The following is a 14,047-nucleotide window of genomic DNA, read 5'->3' on the forward strand; positions in this document are numbered from 1 at the left end:
TGTTCTTTTAGATTTCTTTCTACTTAGGAGAAAATATATATATTTACCTACACCTATATGAATGTCTAAAACATATATACATTTACTTTTTTTAAACAAAAATTGTAATTGTTACCTGCATGGCGTTTGATATACAAGATCTAACATCCATAGTAATTTTAATGATTGCAGTGTATTGCATAATATGATCCTTTAATTAATGTAATCGATATATTTAATTTAATTAATATATGTTATATGTAGCAATTTCTTCCTGTTAGAAGCAATGTTACAATGATGAATATCCTTGTAGCTACATCTTTTTTCTTGTTAAGAGCTAAATTTTGTGTCCTTTTATATTTTAAGAAAATCTGTGGTTGGAATTTTAGTGTCCAAAAATTACACATCTTGTTGATTGTTGACACCTGCTATAGTTTACATAGTTTTCCTTCAGAAAAGTTGTACCACTTTCCCCATACTTTTGGCAACAGTGGGTATTGCTGTTTTTCATTGTGCTAACATGAGGGGCAAGAAAGCCGTTATTTTGTTTTACATTTCTTTGATTACCAATGGATTCAACACCTTTTTTATACTTATCAGCCATTTATTAGTATTCTTTAGTGAATTGCCTATTCAGACCTCTTGCTTCCCCCCCCCACGATCTTCAAATTTTTTAATGGCTTTATAAAAACTCATTGTATGTTAAGTATCTTAACTCTTTGTCACATATTGCTGATCCTTTCCCCAGTTTGTCACTTTTCTTTTATCTCTCTATATGATGTATTTTGCAGTATAATACATTTAAGTTTTTATGTAGTCAAATCTGTCTTTTTCTTCATAATCACTGCCTTTGATGTCTTAGAAAGACTCACAATCCAAAATTATAAAAACATGCGCCTGCATTTCTTTCTCATGCTTTTATGGCTTTATTTTGCTCTTTATGTGACTTTAAAAGTTACAGGAGGCTGATTTTCCCCAAGTCATTATTTTCATTTTGTAGTAGTAGTTTTGTTTTATTTTATTCCTGAGTGGTTATTTAATTCTTATTATGGTGACTGGGATCTGTTTTCCCATCATCTTTTTCAAACTGGTTATTATTGTTTTAAAGGAAAGCAGTTAATTGTTGTGTTTGTCTTGTAATATTATTATTATTATTATTTTTGCTTTATTTGCTTGAGGTTTCAGAAAATAATAGTTTTCCCTGAATACTTATCATTTGTAAGAGTTTTCCAATAGCTATACTTCACTTCTATTTTCTTGTTTTCTTTTATTGGATAGAAGTTCCAGAGCAATACTAACTTGAATATCACTGATGGTAGTCAGCCTTAACTTGTTCTGTCTTTAATGAAACTACCTCTAATGTATCAATATTAAGTTTTGTGATTGTTAGTCGTTTCAGTAGATCATGTGGAGGAAGTACCCTTATAATTATTAGGACAGGAACTGTTTTCCTTGGGATCAGATATTGAATTTTCCTCAAAAGCTTTTTAGTATCTAGTAAGGTAACCACAGGGTTTTTCTTTTTTTAATCTCTTAGTATTAGTAGATTTGATAATGGTGCCATCTGTACATGCTAGAATGAACGAACCCTTTTGATCATGGTACATTAGCCCATTAATTTGCTAATAGATTGTTTGAAATTTTGCATGTATGTTTATATATTTAATTGGTATTGCTATTTTTTGACAGGTTTTACCATTGGGTTTATAAAATGAATTGGGAAGTTTTATACTGTTTTAGTGTAGGAATTATTTATTCTTTGAAGGAGGGATAGAATTTTTTTTTTTTAAAGATTTTATTTATTTATTTGAGAGAGGGAGAGAGAGCATGAGAAGGGAGAAGCAGACTCCCCAAGGAGCTGGGAGCCTGATGTGGGACTCGATCCCAGAACTCCAGGATTGTGACCTGAGCTGAAGGCAGTGGCTTAACCAACTGAGCCACCCAGGCATCCCTGAAATTTTTTTTTTAAATAGTATGGATTCACTGCTCTTTGGGTGGAATAGTTAGTGGACAGCTGTTTCTTCCTCAGCTATTCAGGGTTTGCGGGTTTTGTTTTGTTTTGTTTTTTATCCTCTTGAATCAATTTTGATAACCCTTGTTTTCTTAGAAAATTTCCCTTCTATTGAGATTTTCAAATTTAATAGTATAAAAGTAGTACCTATATTTTTTTATGCTTCAATCCAGAATGACTGTGTTTTTTGTCTAATGTTACTTGTTTGTGTTAATATTTGGGGAGGGCTAGATTTGATAGATGATTGTCTCCTTTCTTTTTAAAAGACCCAGTTAATGGGTTTTATTAATTTTGTGGAGACTTGCATTCTAATTCATTAATTTTGGACTTTAAATTTACTCATTTCTTTCTAAGAACTTCTGTGTATTTTTAATGATTAGTTTGTGTACTTTTCTTTTTTCTTTCCTTAATAATAAAAGCATTTGCAGCTGAAAATTTTCTTCATGGAATAAGCTTTGGCTTTGTCTTTTAGAGTTTGACATACAAGATCTCAGTTTGACATACAAGACATACCAAATCTGTAATTGCAGTTTTTGATTTGTTTTGTAGTTTTTTAATTTATTCTTTGCCCTAGAATGAATTATTTTTAAAGTATTTTACATTTTCTGGGTAGATTTTGTATAGGTTTTTTTTACTCTTAAGTTAATTTTGTTATGGTTAGACAACATGGCTTTTGCAGTTTCTAATTGGGGGAACTTACTGAGGTCTTCTTCATGGCTTATGTATGATTGAATTTTATATATGATCAATTTTGGTAAATGTGCCATGAACTTTTGAGAAGAATATGTACTATCTCCAAGGTATGGAGTTTGATGTGACATATATTATAGATTCTAAGATGCCACTGATTGTAAGACACATAATCAATTTAATAATACTTCTAAGGCATAATTAAAATGTCTGTTAAAGTTTAACTGAAGGGGTGCCTGGGTGGCTCAGTCATTGGGCCTCTGCCTTCAGCTCAGGTCATGATCCCAGGGTCCTGGGTTTAAGCCCTACATCGGGTTCCCTGCTTGGCGGGAAGCCTGCTTCTTCTTCTCCCATTCCCTCTGCTTGTGTTCTCTTTCCAGCTGTGTTTCTCTCTGTCAAATAAATAAAATCTTAAAAAAAAAAAAAGTTTAATTTAAACATTGTAAGATGTACATCAATTTCAGGTATGTGAAAAATAATAATGACTTAATAATAACAATTTAAAATAAGCTCTCATTTTTGGGGTCTTTTTATATTAAATTCTGAGAAAAGTGTGGTAAGGTTTGTGCTTTTATTTTGTCCATTTCTCCTTGTATTTTTAATTGGCTCTGCCCTTATATTTCTATATTTCAGAAATTTATTATTGCATGCAAAAAGGCTCGCAACTCCTTTGTGTAGTCTTTTTTGGTTTATTAGTATAAAAAAACCCTCTTGTAGCATTTAATGCTTTTTCAAAATAGCATTTTGCCACATCTGCTTTCTTTTTATTTGGCTCTGTTTGGTGGATTTTGCTGCCCTTTATCCTTAAGTAATACATGTCATCTTGTTTTAGGTATTTTTTTCATGGGACTTTTAGTTTTTACCCAATGTTAGGGTTTGCCTTTCCTGGAAATATTTCTCTTTTATTATAATTATGCTCAACTTATTTCTGTCACCTTATTTTGTGCTTTCATCTCCTTTTTTCCCCCTTTTTGCTATATTTAATATTTTCTTTCATTTTTCTCCCCTTTCTTCATATGGGAAACTTACTGTTTTTATCCTAAAAGGGGAAACGTGTAAATTAAAAATGTCGGGTGCCTGGGTGGCTCAGTGGGTTAAGCCGCTGCCTTTGGCTCAGGTCATGATCTCAGGGTCCTGGGATCGAGTCCCGCATCGGGTTCTCTGCTCCGCGGGGAGCCTGCTTCCTCCTCTCTCTCTCTCTCTTCCTGCCTCTCTGCCTACTTGTGATCTCTCTGTGTCAAATGAATAAATAAAATCTTTTAATAAATAAATAAAAATAAAAATAAAAATAAAAATGCATGTGTGTAGACCTATCTTTCAATGTTAATGGAGTATCTGTTACAGAGAAAAGAAGCCAAAACAGAATTCTGTTACTTTTTTATTACCTTCTTTGCCAGGTATATTGAAATTATCTGAAATTTTGTAGATCCAGAATATTTTTACTTTGTGAAATTTCTCTCTTAATAGAAATGTGGCTCTCAGTTTCACAGCCACATAAGTAATGGTTTCTCAGTTACACCCATACTTACTTAACTCTGTTCTACTGGTTGATCACTGACCACAGTTTTCCCCTTATCACATCTTCCCATTTCTTAATTTTTTCAGTTGGTTGAAGTATATTTTAGAAGATTTTTTTCAAAAAGGGCATGTGGGTGGTATAATTTCAGTGATTGCTTGTCTAAAAAAGTCTTCCTTTTGCTCTGGAATGTAAAAGGTGGTTTCTGTTGTAGGGAAGCATTATATAGTTCTGATCTTTTTTTTTTTTTTTGTAATAAATAATTCATGTGATTTCCCCAGCATTAGGTTTTTATTTTGTTTTTATGAATTGTCAGTATTTTGGCAGGATACGTCCAGTTTGGGTTTCTTGGGTGCCCATGTGTGTGTTTATGAAAGCTGTATATGTAATCTTTTCTGGTACTCTGAATTTTTCTGGTGGAAAGTCTTGTGTCTCAGAGATTTTCTTTAATTTTTTTCTTTTGTTTTAGCTTTTCTATCAGATCAGTTCTTTCTTACTATAACTTCTTGTTTTAAACTTTTTCTTGAATACCTAGAGATACTACATGGTTCTGTCAGTGATTCTCAGAGATGATGAAATTTGATGAGAAGGAGACACACCCCTCATGAGTAATGGTCTTCCTGTGCTCATTTCTTGTGGGGGATGGCATTTCCCCTCTCTGTATCAGACTCTTGTCTCATGAGAAGGAAAATTGTTTCCTAAGGTAGCTTTGTCTGAGCTATGGATACTGTCGAGTTGTGGGTCATTTTAGCTCTTGTTTGGAAAGTTGTTTGATATGAAATTTTGTTAGTCACTGTGAGGTGGAACACAAGTGACATTACATCTTGATATATCTTTCCAGAGGAAAAAAAAGAAAGGCAAAAAATACCCTAGCATGATACTACAGTGTACATTGGATCTCCTCCTTCTAACCTGTATGTCTTCATTTGTGTCATAATTTTCTGGGTGGTTTTCCCTCTCTTAGTTTAAGGAAAATTTCTTGAGCTGATGTTCTGTATGACATTGACTAATTAGGTTTACTGCAGTATACAATCTGCTAGTTACTGTCTTCATAGGGTGTTTTGTTTTGGCAATTGCATTTTTTCTCCTCTAAGAATGTTTTTTTCATATTATTCATATTTTTCATATTATTCCTGTTTTTGTGACAGCCTGTTCTTATCAATGTAGCAGTCTCTTGAATCTCATTGAGATTTTTCTGTTTTGTTTTGTTTTTTTGTTTCTGGCAACAGCTCTGTCCCTTAAGGGGCTGCTTGTCCTGAGCAGAGGCATTGGTTTTCTCCCTTTGAATTGCTGAATATTACTATATCCAGTCATTGTCCCTCTCTCTGCTTATGTATTTGAAGGGATGTTTACATTTGTTCTGTAGCTGAGATGGGTTCTTTCAGAAATTGTGTAGTCCCTGTACAGTTTTTTGTTCCAGAACAGTCTCCCTTGGGTAGTCCAGAGGCCACTGATGGACTAGCTCCCACCCAGTCAACCTAGTACATCTGTACACATAGCCCCTCACTCTCTTCACTGGGCTTCATGCAGTCTCTAACCATGCTGCACCCCACGGGCACTCTGCTATCTCTAGTGATGCCATCAGAGACTCCTATGGATTCAGATTTGTCCACCTGCCTCTACTCCCAACTCTTAACCACCAGTTATTTGTGAGACTGCTGGTCTGTGTTTGTGGGTGAGAGGACTGGAAGGAGGGAGAACATGCTGTGATCCATTCTGCTCTCCCTGCGTTGCTCCCAGTGAAGCCTTTCAAAGGGCTGGAATCCTTTTTCGGAATCTGTGGTTGATACTTAGGCAAACTGGACCACTTGTGGTTATCTAACCTGTTCCCCCTCCTCTATCTTTTTTTCCACCCCAGAGGTGCTCTTAGTCCCCGATTCTGTCTATGGGAATTTCATGTGTCATTACTTCCCAGCTTGTCTTTATCTGGAGAAGCATTAGACTGAAGTTAGAGGAAGCCAGGTTTGAGTCCCTGTTCTGCACTTACTCACCTTGAAACCTTGGACAAGTTACTTAACCTTTCTGAGTGTATTTGACCCTCTCGAGAAAATGAGCATGACAGCAGTGCCCTCTTCATGAAGCTGTTTTGAAGATTAAATGACATAACAGCACAATGAACATGGAAAATAAATCTTAGTTTTGTTTTCTCTACCCTTTACAGCCTTGAGCCTGTGTAGCGCCTCATCCACGGGGGTCTTCAGTTAATGGAGGTGAATGAATTCACTTTTGTGCTGGGTCAGTGGCAGAGTCCAGGGCTCCCAAGTATCTCACGCATGCTCCCGCCTGCATATGCTGAGGAAGTGAGTCTTCAAATACTTTTCATAACGTCTCCAGAATGGAGGAGGAAGGTTGCGTTTGTTTTAATCCCTTCTATGTGTGAGAGAGAAAATTCTATTCTGGTTGGTTAGTTGGATTTTCAAATAATCCGTTACTTTCTTGTCTGGGTTAAAGTTTTGTAAAGAATTAGCCACAGATGGAAGTTCAAAAGATAGGCCACATAGTGTTGTATTGGGAAGATTTGATTCCAAGTAGTCTTAGGTGGTTGTTGGTTAGCTCCTGGTCAGACAGACTCCGCAAACCGGTCAGTGAATGTGCTAATTGTTTGGTGGTTCTTTCTCTGCTCTTCTCTGGTATGTTGAAGGTGGCATGTCCTCTCCTCTCAAACTCTTATTTTATCAGGTAGGAAATCTCTTCCTCGATTAAATAGGTTTGACTCAACTGGGGGATAGGATTTTATCTTTTTAGGAGAAGGAAACTTTTGTTATTGCTTCCCTCACTGATTATTAGACCATGGCAGTGGGGAGTAAACACCATGAGGTATATAAACCTTCTAGGAAATTCTCCTCTTTTCTAATTTCCCTCTAGGCCTTCACTGCCCAGAGTCTTGGAAACTTGCTGGATATGATGTACCAGGAGCCAGCACGATGGTCCTACACATTCCAGACGTTTTCTTTTATGAGCCGCCTGAAAGTACAGCTGGAGCCCTTTCCTGAGAAACTGTTACAGGCCAAGAAGGCGGTACAGGTCTTCGAGAGGTCTGTGTACAGTGACAGGTAAGACCCCGAGCCCTTCACTGGTCATAAGCCCCATGCTCAGCGCTGCACGTTTTTCTTTCTTGCTCCCCTGTGGTTATTGATAATTGTACTTTTTCATTGCCCGTTTACTTCTGAAGATGCTAAGTTGGTTACCCATTTACTTCCAAATCAGACAAACTAGTTCTACTTCTTAGTGTTCCCATAAATCCTCCTAGAGGGAAAAAAGAAGGGTACACTCACTTGGAAGTGTCATATAAATTTTTTCTAACATTATCTCAAAACCAAGCAAGATACATAGAACAAGTCCTGGGGGCTACATATTCCTTCTCTACCCTAAGAGAGAGTTTACTCTTTTTTTTTTTTTTTTTTTTTAAGTTTTTTTTTATTTGACAGAGATCACAGGTAGGCAGAGGCAGGCAGAGAGAAGGGGAAGCAGGCTCCCTGTTGAGCAGAGAGCCTGATGCGGGGCTCAATCACAGGACCCTGGGATCATGACCTGAGCTGAAGGCAGAGGCTTTAACCCACTGAGCCACCCAGGTGCCTCGAGAGTTTACTCTTTACAAAAGCTAAATATGTGAATTATAAGTAGTTGAGCTATAGATGTGGGTTCTTTTACAGTTGTTGGGTACACTACTGCATGTTTTTCTCTCCTGTTTCCCAGGCCATGCCTCTTAGACTAGGAAGATGAATTACATATAACCTTCCTGGTTACCTGGAAACAATTCACCATGGGTTTTTTGATTTAGCCCTTTAGTGAAGTAGGCATGTAAAAGACCCCTCAGAAAAAGAAATACTTCGTTGAGAAGTTACAAGATCTTAACGTTTTCTTGTAAAGGAAGAGATGGGAATTGATTTTTGCTATAGGCAGCTGCACATTCTGAATATTTTCTTCAGAGGGGGCATTTTTGAGATAGAAAGGACAATCCATTATATATTCTAATTGTGATAGTAATTTAGACCTTTTGCCTTCTTTAAAAAATTCATTCATTCTTTCCTTGGCTCAGCACAGACTTACTAAATCCCCATATGTTCAGGCACTGGGCTAGACCCTGGGGCTGCAGCAGTGAGCAAGGCAGACCCAGTCCCTGCCTTTAGGGCCACCTTAGTGTAATGGGGACTCTGAGACAGCACACATGCTCACGTGTGTGATGTGTGTCCCAAAGGAGGAACACAAGTTGTTCAGGAGAGTAGATGGCTAGGAAGAAGAAATCTAAATCTTTTCTCTTGGGGTTAAACAATAGTGTGTGGTTTTAGAACGAGCACCCTGCTGCTTGGGTTCTGATGCTCCTTCTGTGTGGCACCTGCCTGCAGACTGCAGTGGTTCCCTCCCCTGGTCCTGTACACCCCAGAGGTCTTCCCCCCTCCGCTGGTCACCACTAGCTGTGGAGAAAGAGAGGTGCTCATCCCCAAGAAAGAGGAGGGCCCCTCTTGAAGGGCTTCTTAACAGATACATCATTGCTCTTTGTGGGATTTTAACTTCTAAGTTGCCTATGAAGAAGCTGAAACTGTTTTTCAGAAATTGAGTTACAGACGTCATCATTCTGTGTTGCCTTCAGCTAGACTATAGTTAAACCATCCCAGACTGAGAAAGTTGACTTAGGGAGCCCCTAGGTTAATTTCTTCACAGCCCAGCAAAGAAGTAGGTATAATAGCAAAGATGTTCGACTCCTCTGTGCCTAGTCACTCCTGCAGGCACCTCTTGAGTGCTCCCTGCAGTCATCACCACAGTGCTGTGAGTCAGGTTCTCCAGTCATCTCTTTGCACAGAGGAAGAAATGGGCTGAGGGAGTTTGAGGACTTGACCATGGCAACCCAGTTTGTGAATTTGGGGGCCAGGCTCACACTCGGGACCGTGACGCTGCTTGCCCATTCTCTTCCTTGCAACACTTGCAGCCTTGTGGTGTATACTTTCCTGGACCATTCGTATACAAGGATTCTGAATTTCATTTTCCCAGAAGTGGCCAGTTGCTAAGCGTTGCCTTAGAAACTAGTGTTCATTGTTTAGGGTATAAATTGTGTTTTGTATCAAGATGCCTGAGGTTTGAAAGCAGAGTTGACCCTTCTGAAGCAATGGTTTCTTGTTAGCTCTGATTTCCTATTTACCAGATGCTCCTTTAGTTGTGGAAGTAAGCAAGGGGCAAGCTCGTTTGATTTTTAGATTTAGCTTTCTTGTACCTGGACTAGAAGCTCAGTAGCAGAGGAAGCAAGTAAGGGCTCCTGTGTGCTTTGGGGAGGGTCTGCTTTCTGGGGAACACTGCTGTGAAGAAGAAATGCGTCCCCAGCTCTGTAGGGGACACCATCTCCCTACATTTCCTTCTCCACTTATTATCCACACGAGAGGATGGCTCAGCTGCCTGGAGGCTCAGAAGGCCTCATAAGCCCTAGATGCTTTGTTGGTTTGGGGGCTGGCTGCAAAAGTGTGAGTTTGTGTGCACCGTAGCTGTATGTCCTGCGTGGCCTCCAGCAGGGAGAATCGCTGGCAACCATTGGTCGGTCGTCTTTTCCACTGCTCCTATTCCTCCACTGGATTAATCCAGTTGGAGAGCTATGTTTTGGGCTTCTAAAGTCGACATGCTATTTCCCATCTTACTGCTGAACAAGGAAGGAGATACAGGCTAAAAATTCAGATTTCTTAAAGATTGATGAGCCAGAAAGTTTAAATGGCTTGCACAGTCATGAAACAAGTTGGTTATTGATTTTTCTGCTTCTCTCCCTTTTACCTTTCATTCCCTTTCCCATTCTGATCGCCTCCCCTGATCCCACCTGTATTTCCAACCAGGTATATCTTTGCGAAGAATCTTTTTGAAAATGGTTCCCTCAGTGACATCGAATGGCATATCTATCAAGATTGGCATTCTTTTCTCCTGCAGGAGTTTGCCAGCCAGCTCAGATTACATGGCTTCATCTACCTCCAGGCTACTCCCCAGGTAATGTGGAATGTCAAGCCTTAATCCTCAGTGCTGTAGGAAACCTAAGAGATGATGCTCTCCAACACCCGATTTTCTGGTTGGAGAAATTGGAGCAGATATTATGTGGAGCATGAAGAGCAGTGTGGGTCACACCCTCCTGTTCTGGCATTGAGCACCCTATTTCCCACACGCTTTCTGCAGCAGAGGGCTAAAGCAGATGACTGACAGAAAGGGGCCCTCTCGATGTAACAACAACGTAGAGAACATGGGGCATTCTTGGCCAGAACATGGTCTTTCTTGGCCAGGGTTTGCACATTGGCTCCTCTGGCCAGGTCACCTGTAGCCAACTGTCTTGGCTTTCCCTTTCCTCCAGCTGGGTCCTTGGAGTCTAATGGTCTTGATGGTTGCCTGATATTAGCCTAATTTGTAGCTGCCTTTTGAACCTTGAGGGTGCCGCTGGTAAGTAAGGGTGGACTACAGAAGTTACATTCTCTGACTTCTCTGACTTGGACCCTGGAGCCAGCCTCATACACTATAGGGTGATGTTGCAGGAGGAGCACCAAAGTCTCTGACTGGCAGTGACCATGGACAGCCCCTAGAAACCTTTTGCCTGGAAGTGTCCTTGTCTTTCAGATTTAGTGGCTCAAGCTAGTGGTCTCGAAGGGCTCTTCTGGAGTGGGATTCTGAAACAAGGCTGGAGGTATTTTTCGAGAGGTGTGTTGATCTCAGCTTTTGAGACATATGTAATGGGTGGTCACATGTCAGGTCAGGTGTACAGCATAATCTCAGGAGGAAAGCTCCTTCTGACCAGAGGCTATGCTTTCTAGAGACAAGACTGAGCCTTGTAGACGGAGCAGGCCAGAGAGCAGACTGAGCAGGGTCAAAAGATAGTGGGGAGCCCAACACGTGGACTTGCAGGAGTGGGAGAGGAGAAGGCCAGCAAGAAAGTCTTCCTCACTTCTTTGTGCACTTGGAATGACTCTGAGAAGGGGACAGTGATGATGAGGGTGTGACTGATACATCTTCATGCAGAGACTAACCGAGGTCTTTTAGCTGGGGGAGACTGAGGGGGTTTGAGGGGCTCTTGCAGCTTAAAGGTAGAAAAAGCAAAAAAGCTTTGACTGGATGGGGATTTTGATGCTCTTCCAATGGTTGTAGAGCCAAGACCCAGGAATGCTTCCCCAGAGCCAACCCGACCCCTTCTGTGAGATTCAGAGGTGACGGTATCCAAGGGAAGAGCAGAACAGAAGTGAACCACATCTCTGTGTGAAAAGCCGTGTAATTGCCCTGTACTCTAGTACAGAGCCCTGGGAAATACTGAGTTTAGAGCTTGTGAGATGGACCTAAGGAGGGCATTTTGCTCCTTTCTACCTGCTCTTCCCTAAGCTCTAAAAGGCAAGCAGACCAACATAAAAAAATCAGTGAAAAGGGAGATGTTGGCCTCAGTGTCCCCACCCAGCCCTGTGGAGTCACGAAGAGAGTGCAGCCAGCCGGGCCTTGCTGGGGACTGTTGGCGGCGTGGAGATGGCCTGTGGGGATGCCTGGCCCAAGTGGCCTATGGGTTTGGGCCTGGGAAGCACAGCGGCGAGACCCACCAGCACAGTCGCAGTTGCCATCCCAGCAGTCCTTTCTCCTGGGTGGTTGGTGAAGGGGGCAGGTCAGCAGGAGGTCCCCCCTTGCCGTTCATAGCCCACTGCCTTTCTTAGTCATGTTCAGGTGTACCCTCCCCATGACGACTGATAGCAGACACAGGACTAGAGCACTACTTGCACAGGACTTGATAAAAAAGAATTTGTTGTAGCTGTACCAGTAAAACAAGCATTATGCCAAATGCTCAAAATAGGAGCTTACCTATTAATCATGCTCCGTGGAATTTACTCCATAAATACGCTCCCACACGGGCAAAGTGGCTCCTGTGCCAACCAGCACTGTTTGTAATAGCGGGTCATTGGACATAGCCCAGGTGGTCATCCATAGGGGCTGATTGTATTATGCTCTGGCCCTACGCTGGAAAGCTCCGAAGCTGTGAAAATGGGAAAACACCATACTAACATAACAGTCTCTAAGACGTTGTTTGGTGAAGAAAAGCTGGCACAGAGAGTATGGTGGGACACCTTTTACAAATGTGATGTTTTTTAAAAGGTGGGGGTAAGGTGTATGCGCGTGGACTGTTTCTGCAGGCATACAGAAAGTCACTGTCGGTGGCAGGGATAGCCAGCTGGACCGCTAGAAGTTGGGCTGGAGGGCTGTGTGATGGGGAAGGGAGGCAGACAACGGGAAATGTTTTGAAGCCGTCAGCAGTAAGAGCGGGGTGTGGGGACAGAGAGGGAAGAAAAAGCAGGTTGACGGTGAAGGAAGGTAGAAAAGGAAAGGATGAAGGCAGGAGACAAAGGTGGATGGAGCTGGGGGGTCGGGATCAGAGCAAACCACGAATGAAGGCAGCAGATATGTACTGAGCTCGGGCTCTGCCAGCCTGGCTAGCGCTCCGGCCCGAACAACACAGGCTGTGGCCCTCGCCTCTGTGCCCCCTGTGCACGCCTCCCTCTGTCTCCTGTGGCCCTGGACGTGCCACTAAGGTGCTGGGGAGCTGGTACCAGAGATAAAGGGGGAGCCCCTGCCGCCTCCGGGAGTGCCTTTCTGACTGTTGGGGCCTGGTGGCTCCCTTCCTTATCCGCACTGCTGCCCTGAAGGTCCAGACCTCACAGTTTAGCGCTTGATTCACTGTTTTACGTATTGTTTTATTTATTATCTAACTAAATTTTTTTTTAAAGATTTTATTTGTTTATTTGACTGAGAGGGATCACAAGGAGGCAGAGAGGTAGGCAGAGAGAGGGGGAAGCAGGCTCCGTGCTAAGCAGAGAGCCCAGTGCGGGGCTCGGTCCTAGGACCCTGAGATCATGACTGGAGCTGAACGCAGAGGAGGCTTAACCCACTGAGCCACCCAGGCGCCCTATCTAACTAAATTATAAAATCCCAAGGACAAGGACTTCATCTAAGTTGGGGATGATAATTGATTAGGGGAAGAGGCTGATGAAAAGGAGTAAGTGCTAAAAGTATTAACCTGTTAGATCTGTCCCCATTAATCAATCTGAGAAGCTGGACATAAGCTCATAAATGAAATTTGTTTACATGATTTTTGTCTCCTTAGAGGAAAGGTGGGATGCACAGCACGGACTCTGCATCTTCAGGAATACCATGCACTTCATTTGGGGCTGAAGTTTATATTGGGAATGAAGTTTTCAAGCATTCGAATGAGGGTGGTCCTAGCTCAGTGAGTCAATCCAGCTCTTCTTCCTAGGACAGATGACATTGAATGATGAAATGTTTGCCAGGCAGGGAGAGGAAGGGAAGCAATCAAGCAAAACGAACATTGGGAGCAGAAGTCTCAAGGTGGGAAAGAGCTTGGTCTGTCCCTCGGGTCCCATCTGGCTTAGTCCAGGGAGGTACTAAGGAAGTTGAAGGTGGAGGGGTCGGAGCAGTGGCCAGAATCCCGGATGGCTTTGTGTGACAGGTAAAGGAGAAGATGACATTCTCTGAGCCAGTGTGCTTTAGACTTTTCTACCAGCTGAAGGCAGAATGGAACGATGCCCACTCTGGAAAGCGGGAAGGAAGGAGAGTTAGTCTTAAGCCTCACTTTTTTTTTTTAACTTCTTTACCTTTGACCTATACAAAGTTTGCCTTCTGCTCCAGAGTTAGTGAGTGACAGGTTAAGACATCTTTCAGATAACTTACCATTTTGTAACTGTGATGCTCCTCATACTTCCCTTAAACCTGGGGCTTTATGGCTCTAGGCAGTAGGGAGCCTGGGAGGGTGTTTGCAACAAGAAGGGTTCTGCCTTCTCTTGTGTAACTATGGAAGGGCAGGTGGAGGCAGCTCACTGGGAGGAGAGAGCAGCAGTGGCCAGGAT

At 41.7% G+C, this 14,047-nt stretch overlaps 1 protein-coding gene across 3 annotated transcripts in view; it reads left to right on the forward strand.

Moving 5' to 3' along the window:
* DGUOK (deoxyguanosine kinase) overlaps positions 1-14,047 on the forward strand; it is a 28,967-nt gene that overhangs the window by 12,544 nt on the left and 2,376 nt on the right. For 2 of the 3 annotated variants that reach the window (XM_032352487.1, XM_032352485.1), the window contains exons 3-5: positions 7,062-7,249; positions 10,010-10,157; positions 13,443-13,529. In XM_032352487.1, coding sequence (XP_032208378.1) covers positions 7,062-7,249; positions 10,010-10,157; positions 13,443-13,529 — 423 coding nt within the window. The remainder of the gene's footprint in view (positions 1-7,061; positions 7,250-10,009; positions 10,158-13,442; positions 13,530-14,047) is intronic. The other variant, XM_032352486.1, reaches the window with a different exon arrangement.

Source organism: Mustela erminea, chromosome 7 (assembly GCF_009829155.1).
Source record: "Mustela erminea isolate mMusErm1 chromosome 7, mMusErm1.Pri, whole genome shotgun sequence".
Lineage (NCBI taxonomy): Eukaryota > Metazoa > Chordata > Mammalia > Carnivora > Mustelidae > Mustela > Mustela erminea.